The sequence below is a fragment of the Lactuca virosa genome, chromosome 4 (genome assembly GCF_052849685.1).
Source record: "Lactuca virosa cultivar CGN04683 chromosome 4, Lactuca_virosa_CGN04683_v6, whole genome shotgun sequence".
Taxonomy (NCBI): domain Eukaryota; kingdom Viridiplantae; phylum Streptophyta; class Magnoliopsida; order Asterales; family Asteraceae; genus Lactuca; species Lactuca virosa.
Window position 1 is genome coordinate 17,676,612 of NC_136429.1, and position 20,585 is coordinate 17,697,196.

The window sequence follows — 20,585 nt, forward strand, 5'->3', positions numbered from 1 at the left end:
ATCCATATTAGTCATTAATAAACATGGTTATGTGATAAAGAGTAGCAGTTAATATTATATATTTAAGAGAAATTAAATTGCCTCATAACTTTTATGTCTAAAAATATTTTAGTCCACTAAAATTATAACAAGTGTTATTATTCCACCATTCAATTTTTTTTATATATTTCTAATATACTTTTAATGAGATAGTTTAGAAAAATATAAATTTGTGACACTTGTTATAATTTTAATGGATAGAGATATTTATAGCCATAAAATATAAAAGACAATTTAATTTCTCATATTTTAATAGACAGATGAAATAGCAGTTATCAAACAAAAAGTCATTTATATGTCTATCTACTATTATTTAGTTTAAATTTAGAAACAAAAAATATTAATTAGACAGTTAAAAAACATAAATAGAAATCTCATTTAAAAAAAAAAAAAAAAAAAAATTCAATTGAAACCCGATTTTTATTGATGTTTATTTCAGGTAGGTGTATAGGGCAAGTACGAGCGGCAATTAACAACCCTCTTTTCCAATTCCAACCCTCTGCAGTCTGCAAAATCATGGCCCTTCGCCCGCTCCCTTCCTTCTACAAGATTTTGCTCGACCGTTCCGCCCCTCGCTTGGTACTCATCAACTTCAATTCAATTTCTATTCTTTCTTTTCCAGTAATTTTCCTAATCATGCAATTTTGCAGGAATTGCCATCTGGTTTTATCCGCAGGCACTTGGAGAACAAGATCCCTGAGAACCCAATACTCCGATCAAGAAATGGAGGGTATGAATGGAGATTGAAGATAAAAAAAGAAGGTGAAATTTACTGCTTTACCGATGGATGGAGCGACGTCGTTGAAGATAGCGACTTGGGATTTGGGGATTTTCTTGTGTTTTGGCTCGTTGATGAATCCACGTTCAAATTTTCAATTTTCAGTCCAAATGGGTGTGAAAGAGATTTCCCCTCACAAATCCAGGTTGAAAATGATGACCATGATGAAGTAGAAGAACAAGAAGCAGAGAAAGAGGAAGAAGAAGTTGAAGTTGAAGATGGTGTCGAAGACGACGAAGAAGAAGCAGCAGAAGAAGAGGATGAGGATGAGGATGAGGAAGAGGAAGAGGAAGAATCTGATGATGAAGAGGAAGAAGAAGATGATATTTTTGATGATGGGGGTGTCGATGAAGAAGAAGATGCCGGTGACGAAGATGACGATGGTGGTGGTGATGTTGATGTTGATGGGAATGACGGCGATCCTTACTTTATGACGATTATGTCTAAAGGTCACACAATGTCTATGGTAAGTTTTACCTTAAGTATTATATAAATTCATCTTAATCAGTAAGATTATTTGGTTCTAATGAAAATTTTAACTTTTGTAAAACTCATCAGCGGCTTCCATCGGAATTTGCGCGGTTGGCCAGAATAGATGCAGAAAGAAGCGTGATAATGAAGAATATTGATGGACAAGAGTGGAAAATAAGGTTACTATCTGATAGCAAAAGGTACTATTTGTCGGGAGGGTGGAGTGAATTCCGGCGAGTTAATGAGTTATGTGAAGGTGATAAATGTGTATTTAAGTTTATCAAAAGCGAAGACAAGTTGTGTCTAGCAAAAGTCACCAAGAAAAGAGTTCAGTCCAAGCAACCACCGGCGGTTGAAGTTTTGAAGAAGAGGTCCAGAGGGCAGCCGCAGCCGCCATTGCCACCACCACCGTCACCGCCACGTGTGGAGATGCAGGAGGTGGTGCGTCCCAAACCGTCAACTGGCAAAGCTCAAGCTCTGGCAGCCGAAGTTTTGAAGAGGTCAAGAGGGAAGCCTCCACAGCCACGTGTGGTGGTGGAAAGTAAAGATGACGGACGGGAGGTGGTGAATGAAAAGCAGCCAGCCGGAAAAGTTCCGGCGGCGGCTGAAGTTTTAAAGAGACCGAGAGGGCGGCCGCCGCGTGTGGAGGTGGTGGAGAAAAAGGGGCAGTCTAAGAAGCCAGCTGACATAGCTCCGGCGGTTGAAGTTTCAAAGAGATTAAGAGGGCGGCCACCACGTGTGGAGGTGGTGGTGGAGAAAAAGGGGCGGTCTAAGAAGCCGAAGCCGGCTGGCAAAGCTCCAACGGCTGAAATTTCAAAGAGATTAAGAGGTCGACCACCACGTGTGGAGGTGGTGGTGGAGAAAAAAGAGCGGTCTAAGAAACCAGTTGGCAAAGCTCCAGCGGCTGAAGTTTCAAAGAGGTTAAGAGGGCGGCCACCACGTATGGAGGTTGTGGTGGAGAAAAAGGTGCAGTCCAAGAAGCCAGCTGGCAAAGCTCCGGCTGATAAAGTATTGAAAAGGAAGAGAGGGCAGCCGTCACATGTGGAGGTGGAAGGTGGGAAGTCGGTTGTGAAGAGATCACCGGGAAGGCCATTTAAGAGGAAGAGAGGGCGGCCGGCCAGCGGCTCATGATGTTAAGCAAGTAAATTTTGTGGAGTAATTGAACGGTTACTTTAATTAAATGGTGGTGTAGATAAAAGTTTAAGTATATGTAAAATGCTTTTTTCGTAAGGAGAAACATTACCACTCATTTTATATTATATGAAATATGAAATGTATTGTATCAACTCAAACGGTATGTTACTACGTAATATGATATTTCTAAAATCAAAAACAAAAACTTATTTCGACTTCCATCGTTTTAATAATAAAATTATTACCATATTATTTTACTGAAACATTAACATTTAATATGTCTTTATATTAAGATATGTTTCTTGAGGGGCATGTCCTGAAGTTGTGACCTTCTTCTCCACACAGCCTGCAAGTGTAACCTCTTTTCTTCAAGTCAACAGGAGATTTCTTGATCCCCTGAGTTTTGGTTGTGGTGGAGGTGGGGGGCTGAAGCTGAAGTAGGCAAGTCCTACGATTATGCCCGGGTTTTCCACATACACTGCAACACGGTGGATTAAAACTTGTTTTATCTGAATTTGATTCTTTTGTCTCATATTTCTTACAGCTTCTTCTGTTGTGACCCTTTTCGCCACACAACCTGCATCTGAACCGTCGATCTGTTTGATCAACTTCTGGACAATAGTGTCTCCTGTGCCCTAATCGACCGCAGTTTTTGCAATAAAAGTCCACCCCTAACACCAAACCAAAACTCACTTTCAGCTGCTACAGGACAAGACAAGACAGAGAAAAAGACATAAATGCCCTTTACTATGTACCTTTCATGGAAATGCTTCTTTTGCGTCGGTTTTCTGGATCGCTAAAGAAGGCTTTCATGGTTTCTGAAGCATGCTTTCTTGCATCAACAGACCCTTTAGATTTCTGAAAACAGTAGAGTATATTTTTTTAAGTGTTAAAAATCATCTGAATGGGAATGGGACCCACAGACACAAGTCATACAAAGAAAGAAAACCTTGATGGCTGCCACTCGTTCAGCATGAAGCTTGGGATTACCATGGATGAGTTTCATTCGGTTGGTGAATAATCCAGTTTTCGCATTCAGGCTCTGCAATCACCCAACTAACAAACAAAAGATTTAGTTCATGATCGATCTACTACTACTGAATCCTGTATTATTATTATTATTATTATTTTTTAAAGAAAAAAAATAAAAAGGAAAGAAACAAACTTGCTTTCAAAGCTTTACTGATCTTCAAACCAACTTCAGGAGATGGAGAATGGTATACACGCTTTGACTTTTTCCTTACAGACAGTTTTATTTCAAGATTGTCAACTTCATCGTCTTCCTTTACTCTCAGTGGAGAACTGAAAATAATATACACAGGCCTAAAAGTAATGAGTTCTAGTGAAAACACTAAAAGGACAACTTCAATTTACAAGAATGAGAGATTTTGGAGAAAAAGTGTCAAATCATAATGGTTCTTGCAAACTATGTGCCTTTTGGCATTTTCACAACAACAGTTACTAGTTTGCAACCATAAACCACATATGATAGCAGCTCAGAAGTCGTGGCCATAAAAGTTGGAAGTATGATGATTCTTATTGCATTTATATTTTGATATATTTTCTTGCGTGTTTATTTTCAGAAGAATGGCTATTAGTTCGTTGAGAAAAACCAAGTATGATGTTTTATAAAGTCAATTACTATGATGGTATATATATATATATATATATATATATATATATATATATATATATATAAAGAAAATTAATAGGAGTATGTGAAGTCACAAAAAGATAGGAGATGATACATTGAACGAGCTTTCTCCCATGGTCTTTCATCAATGGACTCTTCCCAAATTACGCATTCACCCGAGCATTGATGACATGTAACCATACCCTGACATAATCCAGTACAAAGGAGGTAGGTTTGTTTAATTAAAAGATACATAATTCAACATACAGAATGAAAGCACACCTTGCCATTACACTGTGAACAATCTAATCTTGATCTTTCAATGCCACATATTGTGCAGGGAGTGTAGCCCCTTCCCCTGCAACTTGGGCAAGGCAACTCTCTAATATACTGACCATTTGGACCAAACCAAGACCTTGGACTTGAATCACTTGAAAGACCTTTCCTGGAATCAAAGTCACACATTTAACCTTTTGGTGCTATAACATTTACTCTGTTTTGTTACAAATAGTATGGCTTTGAAGAGTTAAAGTCAAAGTACAATGGTAGCTAATATGCAAGCCTTTAAAGAATGACAGGGGAATTTTATGTTTTGGATGTTCCAAAATTTGAAATCGAAATTAACGTCAGTTATTAAATATTAAACACATTAGGGCTATTGGATAAACTCATCTAATCCAAGTAGATAAATCCCCAAAACACACTAGAATCGAAAGTCAGAAGCAATACCTCGGCTGCAGATCCGCGTAAATTCCGAAGAGATCTTCTGAAGGATCGTAACTCATCTGCAATCAATGAAACGATGATGATGTGTATAATAACAGAGAGAGATATAGATGATGATTTTAGTTACCTGGGATTGTTTAGGGTTTGGTGTGGGAGGAATGGAATCATCGTTGAAAGCAGAAGAAATAGTTAACGGCGTGAAATTGAAAGAATGCTTCCTTTTGCAGTGTAGGAGTAGACAGTATCTGAAAATTTTGTTGCTGTGAGTCCACTGAGGGATAATTGCTCGAAACGAAGAGCATACGGATGAAGCCATTGGAGATGGAGAGAGGAAGTTGCAGAGAGGGTTTAGTCGGACGAAGAAGACGAAGTTGTGGACGTAAACGAGACAAATGTTTGGGCGTAAAAACTAAAAACGGTTGGGTGTAGGAGTAGGAGAAATGAAGAATGCTAAACTTGGTTAGAAAAGTAGGATTTGATAAACGGTTATGATCGTAGTGAGGTGCATCTGGACCCGGTTTGAAAAAATGGGTGGTATGCTCCAGCCCCATTTCAGTTCATACCGGATCTGATTTTATTTAAATTCTTAAAAAAAACGGTTTGGCTTGAAAAAATCTTCAAACTACAATTCTAGCATGTAATTATTGAACGTTTTTCTTTTTTCTTGTACATTATTTATGAAAACTTTATTTAAATTAGAATGGAAAAATGGATCATTGACCGGATACTTACTTGTATATTAACATACAATCATCAACTCATCATTAAGAAAATAACACAACATTTTCAAATATTTATCTTACAATCACCGAACTAAAACCACTAATCTTTTTCAATCTCCTTCGATCCATCTCACCTCTCAACTCTTCCACATCCTTCCACCTTTCCTTCTCAGCATAAATACTCGATAAAACCACAAAAGGCAGAGTACTTTTGGGATCCAATTCCACAAGCAATTTCGCCATTTCTTCTCCTGTTTTCGTATCCGAATAAAACTTCGATGCACCAAGCAAAGAAGCCAAAACCGACCCTGAAACTTCTGGAATTTCCAATAACACCCCCCGAGCTTCATCTATTCTACCAGACCTACCCAAAACATCAATCACACTACCATAATGCTCCGAACCCGGTACCAAATCGTAACATTTCATCATCCTTAAAATCTCCAAACTTTTCTCGACTTTTCCACTATGACTACAAACCGATAAAAGACAGTTAAAAGTCGACGAATTTGGTTTCACATTCTCTTTTAACATCCAATCAAACATCTCAAAAGCAGATTCAATCTCCCCATTTCGCCCATACCCCGATATCATCGCGTTCCAAATCACGGGATCGCTCGGTTTTATTTCAAGATTGTTAAATACCAAAAACGCCCATGAAGGCCGACCACATTTCATGTACATATCCACAAGTGCAGTGACTACAAATTCATCATGATTAATACCATTTCTAATAACATATCCATGGATTTCTTTACCACTTACAAAACCAAACATAGAAGCACAAGCAGATAATAAACTTGTGATCGATTTCATACTCGGGGGTTCACCGGTTTCTAACATCTTTTTAAAAAACAAGAACGATTCGTGGGTTTTCCCGAGGTGTGAAAACCCGTTTATCATACAATTCCATGTTGCTGAATCGGGTTTAAATCCTTCGGATCCCAACATTGAAAACAAATGAATAGCAGTTTCAATCTCCCCATTCATCATCATCCCTGAAATCATTGAATTCCATGTTATTAGATTTCTTACACCATCAAGATTCTTGAAAACATCGTGAGCCCAATGCCAATATCCGCATTTGGAATACATGTCCAAAAGTGCAGTTCCAGTTAACACGTTGAGTACCAAATTGAGTTTAATAAGTAGCACATGAACCTGTGTTCCAAATTTCAGATTCTTGAGATCAGAACATGCGGATAGAACAGAAAGAAAGGTGACTGGATTTGGGTTTTGATCTGATGATTGGAGCATTTGTTTGAATGTTTCTAATACGGGTTGAAAATTTCGATTTTGTAATAAACCCGTAAGAAACGCGTTATAGCAAGTTGCATTTCGATTATGGATTTGTTTGAAAACAATTGATGCAGTTTCGGGATGTTTATAGTTAGAGTACATTGTCACAAGGGATGTGGCTACATAAATGTCTGTTTCAACACCGATCTTGAAAGCCCAACAATGGATCTGGAGGCCATCTTTTAGGTCGTTTTCACAACCTGACAACAAGCTAGCAATGGTGGCAGAATCGGGTTTGAGTCCATACTCACTATTAACTCGTCTGAAAATGTCCAAAGATTCCTTGTAATACCCGTTCTGGGAAAACCCAGATACGATAACGTTGATCAATGTTGTATTTGGTTCAGTAATTTCGTCGAACACCTTGAGTGCGCTTTCCATGAACTGAAACTTGAAGTACATGTCGGTGAGGGATGTGGCGGTGTATATATCTGAATTGAACCCAGTTTTTGTGAGATGGGCGTGAAGTATTTGGCCATGTGGGAGTAGTTTGAGCTTCGAGCACGCTTTAAGAAGGAAAGGAAAGGTGAATTCGTCTACGGGGTGTGACTGAAAATGAAGCTTTGAAAATAAAGAGAGAGCTTCTGTGTAAAATCCTGTTCTAACTAGATTTGATAATTTTCTCTTCATTTGATTGTATTTGTAGAATCCCTTACCTCAGCTTATAAAAGGGAATAAGGCCATAAGGGATTATGACTATAAGGCCATTTACTACGAGCAGCGAGCAGGTGCATCTTTGTGATTTGATGAACCCGCTAAAAGTTTTTAATTCAAATACAAATAAAAGATGTAAATCCTACTTACTTAGTAAATGAAGGTTTTTTTTATCAAATGTAATCCTACTTACTTAATAAATGAAGGTTTTTTTTGTCAAATCCTATATGTGGCAAAAAAAACTTTCATTTATTAAGTAGGATTATAAAAAAATCTAATCTAAAAGTATAATAAAGAAAATAAGGAAACTTAAATGTCTCCATAAATTCTCACATAATTTGTCACTTAATGTATTAAATTCAATTTAAATTCAAATCAACTTTCTTAATTGAAAAACATAATTTTCGGGCAATCCATTTTGAATTCACGATAATTTGCAAAAACCTTGCAAAAATTGGTTTATTCACAGCTAATATTGATATTCTTTCCAAATTCAGTTTTGTAAATTATTAAACATGTAATGCTTAACAAAATATATTAATTTTTTTAAAAAAAAAACTCGTGTATTACACGGGTCTCACATCTAGTTTCTAATAAATAAATTTTTTTTACCACATGTCACTCTTTCATTAACTTGGACACATGTCGTTTTTTTGGTATTTTTGATTAAATGTTTTTTCCACTTATTTTTTTTGTCTTTTCTTAATTAACACATCATATTTATCCCTCAATTAATAATTGTCTTAATTGAAAATAACCAATAAATTACAATATTAGTATTCATATAGTATTTAATATGTTTTTTTTTAAATTCAAATTTTAAATTTTAAATTTCAAATCTAAAATTTCAAATTTAAATATATTTTTATTTAAACTTTTATATTTAATTTTTGTTTTATCAAACTCGTATAACATACGGGTCTCACATCTAGTCTACCTCCTCTAATAAACAAAACTTTTAATGTGCCACATGTCCTTTTCTACTATGCTAAACCTTTCACGTGTCATTTTCTAAATAATTTCTATATTTTCTACTATGCTAAACCTTTCACGTGTCTTTTTCTAAATAATTTCTATATTTTTGTACTAACTAAATCATAATTTCATAAATATTAATGTAACCCCGATTTTTTTTCAACTTGCTGCAATTTTCGATTTCATATAACATTCAAATTCCATGTTTTTTTTGGAAATAATAGCAATTTACGTTCAAATTGCAAGACTTTCCATGTTCAATCCTATAAATCGACCACTTAATTAGTGATATTAGGGAGATTTGAATTTTGAATTCTACCTTTTTATTTGAATACACTAAAAATCAGGAACCAATGCATCGTTGTTTTTTTGTTTGGTAATTTGATAACTACGATGACAATATATGATGACCAATCGGTAAGACTTTCTAGAATTAAAGCTTCAATTTGTATCTTTCATCAACTCCACGACTATCTACAGCCACTACCGCTCACCATGTTCTTCATCATTTGCCAATTGGTAAGACTATTCTCTGTTTGTACTTATCTTTTTTAAAGCTTCAGTTTTAACCAAAAAATATGTCTTCATGGAATCGATTTAGTTGGTAATAGATTTGAATGTGCATGACAACCGTTCGATAAAATGCCTACATGAACTTAGAGTGCAGTTTTACTTTGGGTTTGCTCCACATTGTTTCTATAAGTTTCCTAGAGATAATCATATTTTTTCAAAGGTACATGCTTGAAATTTATAATTAGATTCATTTTTGAATTTGTCTTTGATATATGTAATTGTGCTTGAAATATTTAATATATTTTTCCCAGGAGGATGAAAGGTTGATCAATCTGAGATGGTTCTAATAGAAGTTCTGCCCACATCAGTAAGTTCTTTTTTGTTTCAAATTTATGCACATTTTGGTTATGGTAGTGTTTTTATTGGAGTTAAACATGTTTACTGTGTCCTTAATATTGATGAATTATGGCGTCTTTGTAATCGTTATGAAAAGGAGAACTAAATGCAAGGAACACGACAACAAAATGCAAGACTACATCAATAATATGGTAGCAAACAAGGTGAAGCATCATACTTTCATCATTTTCTGTTACATCACTGTACTAAACATGAGTCTTTTCTTTTTAGTTTTTTAGTGATTTGAGTAAAATGAACATTGCTATATCTGATTGGATATTTTTGCTGTTTGAACTGATTAGCACTTGACCAAAAAGGACATAAGCAAAATGGGGAGTTCTTTCTATATCTTGGAATTAATTTGTCATCTGTTAAATTACTTACATGTCCTTAGGGGAAAGAATGATTAATAACATAACTCCAAAAGGAGTTCCAGGTTTCTTAACTGTGAAAGAGTTAATCACAGTAGTAAAAATGTTAAAAATGGGAAAATAGTTAAAATGGTAGATCAAATTATCTTACATTTTGATTTTTTGAACAAAACAAATTTTCCAGGTGATGAAGATGGAGCATTATTGTCTGTTTTGATAGACCTCTCACCAAGGAAATTTGATAGACCTCTGACCAAGGAAACAATTTTGTTGGAAAAGTTAGCATACTACTTTTTTTTCAAGTCTAAATATTTAGACAAATATAGCATCATTTCATTGAAAAGTTCTATGACCTCATATTAACATCGCATTTTTTTTTTAGTTACGTCATTATGGGATTGACATATTTTTGTCAACATGGGATGTCAATATTTGTGAAGTAGAATATTTGGAGTGTTATATGTCTCTCAACTTTAGAATTTATATTCTTTCCCCTATCTTTGTTTTACTTATTTGTTCTTTATATTAGGTCCTTATTCAAGATTTCGGTTGCATATTGCAAGAGAATGTCATTCTTCAGGTATGATTGTTCTTTTTTATGTTTAATTGAGTTTACAAATTATATTCTTATCTTGATACCTGCTTTTATCTCCCATAATTTATTTCCTGTATGGAGTTCACATACCACTGTTTCTATGTTGGCCATTTTTGGTAATGAATGGCGATATACATTTTTCTGGTATCCCTTCCCCTGTTAGAAAGCTCTAACATGTATGCATACATTTTTTTGTTTCTCTCATTTTACACATTATTATTATTGATTTTGTGTATTCCAATATTCATATTACCAATATGTTGGTTATGTTCTTCCTATTTATTCTTAAAGCTTGAAAAGAAACTAAAACCCATTATGGGTTTCTGTGATTGTGAAAAGTGTTTCAAAGCAGGAAGTGTAGAGAAAAAGCTACAGGTACTATTCTTTTCGTATCTTTTTGTTTTCTTTTCTCTTCTTGATTCCACTATCATTGAATATATAGGTGGGGCCTGGGTTTGTGACATTCTGGTGTACATACTGGTTTATTAGAAAAACCTACCAGCCTAATTTAAGCCAGTTCAAGAGGTAAGGTTGAGTTACAGATTCAAAATGAAAGTAAAAGTGTGTTACAGATATAAAATGGATGTAAAAATATCAGTAATAGGATATTTTCGGGCAATCCATAAATTCTCACATAATAAGGAAACTTAAATTCAAATCAACTTTCTTAATTGAAAAACATAATTTTCGGGCAATCCATTTTGAATTCACGATAATTTGCAGAAACCTTGCAAAAATTGGTTTATTCACAGCTAATATTGATATTATTTCCAAATTCAGTTTTGTAAATTATTAAACATGTAATGCTTAACAAAATATATTAATTTTTTTTTAAAAAAAAACTCGTGTATTACACGGGTCTCACACCTAGTGTAAAATATATGAGAAGGTTATTATGAGAGGTTAAGAAGTCGTTCAACTGTTCAAGTATGACTATAGCAAACAAGTTAAATTTACACCACTTTATAATGTAATATGATTATAAAATTATTCCATAAAGTACACTATAGTCTAACTTTTTTTTAAATATATTTTACACCTAATTTTTTTTCCCTCAAAAGACCTCAATTTTTACTTATTTATTGCTATTTTATTAATGAAATCGGGTGCCATAAAATAAATTGAGTTTATTTCATAAAGAAAACTATATATTCAACCCCCCCCTACTTTGAACTTTTCTAAAACTACATCCTTAGAATACAACAAATACAAACCCCGGGCTCTACTATTCAGAAATAGATAAACTATTTCAACAGAGGGCTCTGCTATTCAAATCGATACGAATGTGCGTTGGGATGATCTTGATGATGATGTTCTTAATTGATGATGGATTGGTCAAATTATATGAATGGTTCTGGATAGTATGGATAGAAGGCTCTGCTATTCAGAAATAGATAAACTATTTCAACAGAGGACTCTGCTATTTAGAAATAGATAAATTATTTCAACAGAGGAAGACATTGAGATTCAACTCAAGTCTTAAACACTCAAAACACCTTGTTTATTTCATACGGGCAACTGCCCTATCTATAGGCTCTAAAGAGCCGGTTACATAATTGAGAGCAATCGTATGATTGCAACACGACAACCCTATTTTACTATTTACACCCCTCTACTATCAAGGGTCTTACACTTTATGTTACATCTTACCTACTTTATGTCACATTCGACATGGATGTAAAGATAATAAAAGACAACGATATAAAAAGAAAATTTGGAAAAAACAAACTTATAAACCTAAATATAAACAATATTATAAACAAGGTGAAAGAAAATATTTTCGAAATAGAAAACAATATAGACAAAAATATCAACCTAAAACAAATTATTGTCCATCAAATAAAAAAGATTGTAAATGTTGGATGTAAAGATAATAAAAGTTAATCAATATGGATGTAAAGATAATAAAAGACAACGATATAAAAAGAAAATTTGGAAAAAACAAACTTATAAACCTAAATATAAATAATATTATAAACAAGGTGAAAGAAAATATATTCGAAATAGAAAACAATATAGACAAAAATATCAACCTAAAACAAATTATTGTCCATCAAATAAAAAAGATTGTAAATGTTGGATATGTCAAGAAGACGGACACAAATCTTACGAATGCCCAAAAAAGACTAAAAAGGAACGAGAAACCAATTTATTAAAAATTGCATATGATCTTGGATATGAACCTATACAAGATTCAGATATAGATTCAGACATAGATATTTATGCATATACAACTGATTCTGATTCAGATGCATATAAATGATCCTATGGAAACAATATTATTGGGATTGGAACATGAGGGAAACCTCATATCTAACCCATCAAAAGTGTACATTTATAAAGCATACAGTGGTATGAAAATATCATCCGAAGTATACATTGATAAAGTATATAGTGATATGAAAATATCACCAAAAGCATACAATGATACACATGTATCATCTGAAGCAAACATACAGGTATCCAAGAGGCGCAAACATTCAAATAGCATATTTGTTGACATGGAAGCCATCATGAAGCAAATACAACACCAGCTCAAACAGAAGCAAGAGCAAAAAGCATCATTAATCAGACAACTTGAAGCAGCCAAACGCGAAGAAGAACAACTACAATAAACATTACAAATTTTATCATCTTATTCAGCACCTAAAGAAGAAGCAGCTAGCAGCTCAACAAGAAAACATCCAAAAGAAGACATTCAAGAGATATCATCTGATGATATTCAGCCGCAAACAATACTCAAAACAGAAAAACAACCCACTACATCAAATCCAGAAGAGTATCCACCACTTCAAGCCGATAATAAAAACATAAAGAAATGGTATGTGATTTTCAACGGAGCAAACAAAGGAATCTACGATGATTGGGGAATTGCCAATTCATTTATTCTTGGAAAAAATGTTATCCACAAAAGTTACAAAAGTAAAAATGAAGTAGAGGCAGCATACAACGAAGCATACAAAGCAGTCATGAAAGATCATGTTGAACATTCAAAAACAGTTCTCCTTACTCCACAAAAACCCGTATCCATCCCTAAATCTCTTAACCAATTAAATGCCAAAATTGCCCTTGAAGCCATTCCATCAACCAAAGAAAAAGAAGCTAAGAAAAAACCAACAACCTAAAAATTTGCTAAACTATGGGATAGCCTCATTTCATATACTAAAGTTCATTCCTTGATGAGCTTCTACCCAGTAGTCAGGCGCCCAGGCCCCAAAGCAGTTTTCCTAGCCGATTTATCACATCCTATGACTTTATGGGATTATTTTATCTATGAATTTATCGACACCATCTATTTAGAGGGCACCAACCTCCACTGCATCAGCAAATTTCCATCTGCTGTACAAACCGTAATTAGAAATTATAAAACACGTTTTGCCTAACAATAAAGAGGATTATTCATCAAAATGCATTCTAGTTACCCCATCTTTGATGAAGACTCTCAATTACTTGTCCCAAGCATTACCTTCGCAAACATGGGAATAAGCAACGGCTCGAAACCAACAAGAGATGATCTACCCCATGAAACACCAACACAGGATCATCTAATTTTCGCATTAGCTGGTGTCTATCTAGCATCTTCTCGCATAGGCAACGGTAAAGATCAAAAGTCAAGAATCAGAGTGAATTATGCCAGCAAAACCTTCGTTATCTATTCTCTAACAAACAGTTAAATCACCCCGGAAGCATTAAAGGCAATTGAAACTTTCGAACAACCGTTCGAAAATTTTTCCCATCATTTAGCTGAATTACCCGCTGATCTCAAGAAACAACTTTGTAAACACATCATGCATGCACCACGACATAATTGCAGCCACTGTAAAGAAAATACAGAAGAAACACCATTCATGGAAGACTAACATCAGTCATAATCGAAGCACACATCATTCAAACATTATTGTCCTCTCGGTGGCGGGAGGGATGACATAAGCAATGACGTATAAAGTCATTATTATTGAAGACATTATTGAAGACACACGTCCTTTCGTTGTGGAAGGATTTGTAATTTATTTTATTTATCATTTGTCGTTGTCGGTAGGTTAAATGTAAAGTATCGATAGATTATTTGTTGTTATCGATAGATTAAATGTAATATGTCGAATGTGACGTAAAGTAGGTAAGATGTAACATAAAGTGTAAAACCCTTGATAGTCTAGGGGTCTAAATTGTAAAATAGGTTTGTCGTGCTGCAATCATACGATTGCTCTCAATTATGTAACCGACTCTTTAGAGCCTATAAATAGAGCATTTGCCCGTATGAAATAAACAATGTGTTTTGAGTGTTTAAGACTTGAGTTGAATCTCAAAGTTCCTCCTCTGTTGAAATAGTTCGTCTATTTCTGAATAGCAGAGCCCTCTGCTGAAATAGTTTATCTATTTCTGAATAGCAAAGCCCTATCCAACCTATCCAAAACCATTAATAAAATCAAACCAATCCATCATCAATTAAGAACATCATCAAGCGATCATCCCGACGCACCTCCGTCGTAAGCAATGACGTATAAAGTCATTATTATTGAAGACACGCGTCCTTTCGTAGTGGAAGGATTTGTAATTTATTTTATTTATCATTTGTCATTGTCGGTAGGTTAAATGTAAAGTATCGGTAGATTATTTGTCGTTATCGGTAGATTAAATGTAATATGTCGAATGTGACGTAAATTAGGTAAGATGTAACATAAAGTGTAAGACCATTGATAGTCTAGGGGTCTAAATTGTAAAATAGGTTTGTCGTGTTGCAATCATATGATTGCTCTAAATTATGTAACCGGCTCCTTAGAGCCTATAAATAGGGCATTTGCCCGTATGAAATAAACAAGGTGTTTTAGTGTTTAAGACTTGAGTTAACTCTCAACGTTCTTCCTCTGTTGAAATCAAATCGAAACGGAGGTGCGTCGGGATGATCGCTTGATGATGTTCTTAATTGATGATGGATTGGTTTGATTTTATTAATGGTTTTGGATAGGTTGGATAGGGCTCTGCTATTCAAAAATAGATAAACTATTTCAACACAGGGCTCTGCTATTCAAATCGATACGAAAGTGCGTCGGGATGATCTTGATGATGATGTTCTTAATTGATGATGGATTGGTCGAACTATATGAATGGTTCTGGATAGTATGGATAGAAGGCTCTGCTATTCAGAAATAGATAAACTATTTCAACAGAGGGCTCTGCTATTTAGAAATAGATAAACTATTTCAACAGAGGAAGAACGTTGAGATTCAACTCAAGTCTTAAACACTCAAAACACCTTGTTTATATATACGGGCAAATGCCCTATTTATAGGCTCTAAAGAGTCGGTTACATAATTGAGAGCAATCGTATGATTGTAACAAGACAAACCTATTTTACAATTTAGACCCCTAGACTATCAAGTAGGGATGAGAATTTGGCCCGAAAACCCGAACCGAACCGAACCAAATTATACCTGAATAAGCAATTCGATTCGGTTTTCGGGTATCTATATAAGGCTTATTCGGGTTTCGGGTTATTCGGTCCGGGTTACCCGAATAAGGGCTTATTCGGTCCAAAAGGACCGAACCGAATATGAAAAGTCACATTTTTCCCCCTTGCACAATTGCTTAATCGGTCTTGTGTTCTATCGATCGTTACCCAAAATACCCACGTAATACACCAAAAAAATCAATGAAATCGATTGAGAGTAGCGTATTACACCAAATCGACGACATTACCCTATTGTATCTCGTATGGTAAAAAGGTATAACTTTATTATTTGTATACTTTTTTTTATAATTATATTTTAACATTTTCTATGTTTATGTTGATAGATATTTTGGGACTGCAATCTCTACCGTGGCGTCAGAGGCGGCGTTTAGTACAAGCGGGCGTATATTGGATCCATATCGAACAAATTTGTCTGCAAATATAGTAGAGGCTTTGGTTTGCACTCAAGATTGGGTAAGGAAATCAAGAAAGCCAATTGTGGACAACATTGATGAAATTTTGAAAGACGATGGGGTCGTGAAAGCTTTAGAAGAGGCGATAAAGAACGGAGATGGAAAGGGAAAGCAAGCAATTAATATTCCCGAATAGTTAATTCGTGTTTGAAAAATATTATTTTGGATATGGATAAAAACTTAAGATTCATATTTTAATTTGGGTGTGGAATGTTTAATGTTTAACTTATATACTTATAGATAGATTTTTTGGTGTTTTGGATGTTTAATGTTTAGTGTTTAATATGTTGCTTAATAACTATATCTTAAGATTGTGGTGGTTGGATTTTACATTTTATATATTAAGAATAGTTAATCCGTGTTATTCGTGTTTATCATAAGCTACAAAAGTCATACAAAATACACTATTTTTAATCACATTGTAAATGTTATTTGGGTTATTTGGGTTATTCGGGTTATTCGGCTCCTTAATCATATTGTACATGTTATTTGGGTTATTCGGGCCGGAACCGAACCGAACCGAATAATACCCGAACCGAACCGAACCCGTATTGCTTATTTGGTTCGGTTTTCGGTTCATACAATTACCCTTATTCGGTTTTCGGTTTATTCGGGTTCAGGTCGGTTCGGTTCGGTTCCGACCCGAATAACATCCCTACTATCAAGGGTCTTACACTTTATGTTACATTTTACCTACTTTACGTCACATTCAACATATTACATTTAATCTACCGATAACGACACCCCCCCTTCGATCAAATCTAATACATTTAACCGGATTGTCTAATTGCAAATCAGTGTTTTGTATACTTTAAACTTTTCTAAAACTTCATCCTTAGAATACAACAAATACACCCCCCCCCCCTTTCAATCAAATCTAAGACATTTAACCAGATTGTCTAATTGCAATTCAACGTTTTGTATACTTTGAACTTTTCTAAAACTTCATCCTTAGAATACAACAAATACAAATAGCGAAATTGTGTTGAATCATCAATGAAAGTAATCACATACCTTTTGTTACTAAGAGAAGAAGTATAATGGAAATCACAAAGGTCATTACGAATTAATTCCAAATTTTCAAAATTTCTATAAACATTTGGAAACGGTTGTTTTATAATTTTTCTTAACATGCAAATTTTTCATCACTAATTTCAAAGGCCGAAATTAATCCACCTTTTGATATTTTATTTATTCTTCTAAAACTATCATGACCTAAACCAGCATGACATAGCATGGACTCATCAATTTTAGAAGATGCAAAAGAAGAAGATGACACAAAAACAAAATTTTCAACACAAGATAAAGTATCAACCACATTTAGACGAAACATATAGTTGCAATAATATACAAAACCAATAGATGTGTCAAATCGAGATAGGATATACATATCTAATTCATAAACTTGTTTAAAACCATCAGAATTTAAACAACCACCACTTATAAAGATTAGGAAAAAACAAAACATCAAACAACTTAATAGTATTTCCAGGAAAAAAAAACCTAAGACTAACAACTCCAAAACCACAAATTGGTTTACTCGTCTCATCATTTTATAGTTATTAAAATCATAACAAGAAATTAGTGTCGAGTGAATTGACCCATAATGTGAAAGATTTTATTGTAATGTTTCATAACAGTGTAACGTCCCAAAAATTTAAAGTAAGATTTTCATTTTTTAAAATAATAAGCCATAGAAATAAGTTTTTCCAAAACCAATTAAAGTGATTACATCATGCAAACATCAAAGTAAAAATCATAAGTAGTTAATGCATAAACTATGCTGGATGCAGTGCAGTCACGCCGTACCCTTCCCTTTAGAACCGAAAGTACCTAAAACCATAAACACGAAACCGTAAGTACAAATCTTAGTGAGTTCCCCCAAGATATCACATGCAACATATACATACATAAATATAACAGCATGTGGTTGTGATGGATCCGTATCAACCCCGAGTCCATAATGACTCATGTAACAACACGTAGTTGTGTCGGGTCCGTATCAACCCCCAGGTCCGTTTCAACCCCGAATCCATAATGACTTTGAGCCCCGATTGGCTCCATGCATATAACATACAATCATACCAGTAATAGTCATGTAGACACATACAACTTACGTATACAAATCAGTGGGCCGATATGGGTGCCTTCGACCCACAAGTATGGTGAGAAGACTCGCCTGAATCATAAAACCGACTAAAACCCCAACTCAAAGTCATGCCAACCACAACTAACAACTCTCACTACCAAAAGATGGGTGATAAACACCTCCTAATAATCCACACAAGGTATACCTTAAGTCTACCTTCTAAAAATATAAATTTGACCAAAAGTCAACCCATACCAAAAGTCAATAGTTAAAGTAAACGGCAAACGTTGACTTTAGTCAAGAAATTCCCAGTCGCCACGTCGTAGCGACATATGACCATGTTGTGGGAGCTGAGATTCCAACAACTTAATGGACTAAGCTATTTTTTTTTCGATTCCAAAAGCTCCAAAGCTCAGATTTGGTCCATTCTATGGTCTAGATAGACAAAGTTTCCAACTTTATCGATTAAGACACCTAAAGAGATTAAGATCTCCAACCTTAGGTCTAAATAAGGCCAAATACCACAATGTCTTAACCATTAAGCTCTTATTCTGAAAAAGTCCTTAGCCCAACCACTCCAGAAGGGTTAATAAAGGTGGAAGCTTTATAGACTTTTATATCCAAAACACGTCTAGAATCCATATTTGGTCAAATGAGCTAAAATTAACTCAAAACTCATGAAAAAGATAGGAACTCCAACCAAAGTCTAGATCCACAACATAAGAAGCTCATGGGACTCAGGAGAGGATAAAGTTGCCAACTTTATGAATTCCAACCTTCCAAACTTGCTCAAATGTGAAGAACGTGGGACAATATTCTAGATCTAGCCACTTTAAGCCATAAAGATCGCGCCTTTGACACTTACATGGATCCAGAAGCTATAAGAGAAGTTGATGATGTTGGTTACTTGCAAGTTCCACCAATAGATCACCTTCTTCTCTTTCTTCTCTTCTTCTCTAAGCCAACAATGCTCCAAAAAGGTCACAAATCACCAAGGGAATGAGAACTAGGGTTTCTATGAGGTATAACGGTGCTGGAGGCTGGTAATGAACCCTAGAAATGACTTAGAGGGGTTTAAATATGAAGGAAACCCTAAAAGAATCATGAGCTTGGGCCAGAACAGCTGTCACGCCGTGGCAACCCTTGGTCACATCGTGGCGATCCAAATAAACACGCGGTCCATCAACCCATTGCCACGTTGTGGCATCCTAGCATCACGTCATGACATAGGGTCTCTTACAAAATTTCATTTTTGGTCCTTGATAAAAGTAAGCCTAACCAATCCGGAACACAGGTGTTAAAAATAGGCCTTGAGTCTACTATTTTATAGTTATTAAAATTGTAACCAAACACTTCTTGCTAGAAGCATCCTCAGGGATGTACTTAGACTCAAGGGTATTCCACAATTTCTTTGTACTTTCCATGTTTTGGTAGATATAAAAAAAGGATCATATATATCGTTCAAAATGTGGCCTTTGTAGATTTAATCATCATTGTCTCACTTACAACGGAGTCTGGTTTGCTCATTGTTTCATTTTTTTGTGTCTCTGGTGAAGGAGTGCTTAGAACATGAACTGCCTTCAAAGTAGTTAGTAGAAAGTGCATCTTTTTCTGCCAACAATAGAAGTCGTTTCCCTGGAACTTCTCCAACTTGTCGAACTTGGACGTCATCTCTTTCACCAATTCGTTCATGATTTATAAAATAGAAACGAATATCAGATTTGATTGTTAGGGTTGATAAGAAGATATTTGTTACAAAAAATTGATATGAATCCTAGATCAACTTGAAGGATCGTGTGATCGCTTTCCGAATATGATATTTCGACCCTATGTCTGGGTCACACAAAATTCAGATTATGAGGATAGTCTTTTAAGAAACGGTTTTGTATCAAGGTATTGATATGAGACCACGAACTAGGGTTTTATAGCTTTTTGAAATCTTAAGATTACCAAAAATAACATCAGTCAATATTAAATGTTGATTTTATCCTATAAATAAGGGATGATGGTTTCAAAGTAATTATCAAGAAATATTGTCCGAATATAACATTTTCCATAACAATTTCCTTAACAAAATTAATTTGCGGTTTGGGGCCTGCCCCACATCTTGTGAGGGCAGCCCCCCTCGACCCCCTCATTTGGTCGAACCAAGATCAAACTTGTTTTATACAAACATACATTATGCACCTTCTAACTTGTCTACAATCCAGACTTGGGGATGTGACACTAAAATCAACGACAAACATTAGCCTGATGTCATCGCCGCAA

The 20,585-nt window shown here is 34.9% G+C and overlaps 4 protein-coding genes across 5 annotated transcripts; 2 read left to right on the top strand and 2 right to left on the bottom strand.

Moving 5' to 3' along the window:
• The first annotated feature begins 473 nt into the window (after window positions 1–473).
• Window positions 474–2,574, top strand: LOC145169440 (uncharacterized). Its single transcript, XM_079087989.1, has 3 exons — window positions 474–618; window positions 690–1,283; window positions 1,376–2,574. Exons 1-3 carry the CDS (start codon window positions 556–558, stop codon window positions 2,417–2,419), a joined length of 1,701 nt encoding a protein of 566 aa, XP_078944115.1. The 5' UTR covers window positions 474–555; the 3' UTR covers window positions 2,420–2,574.
• An 11-nt stretch (window positions 2,575–2,585) lies between these two features.
• Window positions 2,586–5,239, bottom strand: LOC145169441 (zinc knuckle (CCHC-type) family protein). 2 transcript variants are annotated; one of them, XM_079087990.1, is made up of 8 exons: window positions 4,909–5,239; window positions 4,785–4,840; window positions 4,338–4,500; window positions 4,171–4,259; window positions 3,592–3,745; window positions 3,372–3,464; window positions 3,178–3,280; window positions 2,586–3,093 (listed from the first exon to the last, which is right to left on the bottom strand). In XM_079087990.1, exons 1-8 carry the CDS (start codon window positions 5,095–5,097, stop codon window positions 2,711–2,713), a joined length of 1,230 nt encoding a protein of 409 aa, XP_078944116.1. In that variant the 5' UTR covers window positions 5,098–5,239; the 3' UTR covers window positions 2,586–2,710. The 2 variants fall into 2 exon arrangements, with proteins under 2 accessions (XP_078944116.1, XP_078944117.1); XM_079087991.1 differs by having other exon boundaries at window positions 3,592–3,724; window positions 4,909–5,238.
• A 258-nt stretch (window positions 5,240–5,497) lies between these two features.
• On the bottom strand, window positions 5,498–7,542 carry LOC145169439 (Pentatricopeptide repeat (PPR) superfamily protein). The gene has a single exon (XM_079087988.1). It carries the CDS (start codon window positions 7,430–7,432, stop codon window positions 5,576–5,578), a length of 1,857 nt encoding a protein of 618 aa, XP_078944114.1. The 5' UTR covers window positions 7,433–7,542; the 3' UTR covers window positions 5,498–5,575.
• A 1,127-nt stretch (window positions 7,543–8,669) lies between these two features.
• Window positions 8,670–16,364, top strand: LOC145104153 (uncharacterized). Its single transcript, XM_079041433.1, has 8 exons — window positions 8,670–8,950; window positions 9,033–9,164; window positions 9,256–9,311; window positions 9,438–9,504; window positions 10,241–10,291; window positions 10,598–10,681; window positions 10,749–10,831; window positions 16,100–16,364. Exons 4-8 carry the CDS (start codon window positions 9,469–9,471, stop codon window positions 16,362–16,364), a joined length of 519 nt encoding a protein of 172 aa, XP_078897559.1. The 5' UTR covers window positions 8,670–8,950; window positions 9,033–9,164; window positions 9,256–9,311; window positions 9,438–9,468.
• Window positions 16,365–20,585: the final 4,221 nt, after the last annotated feature.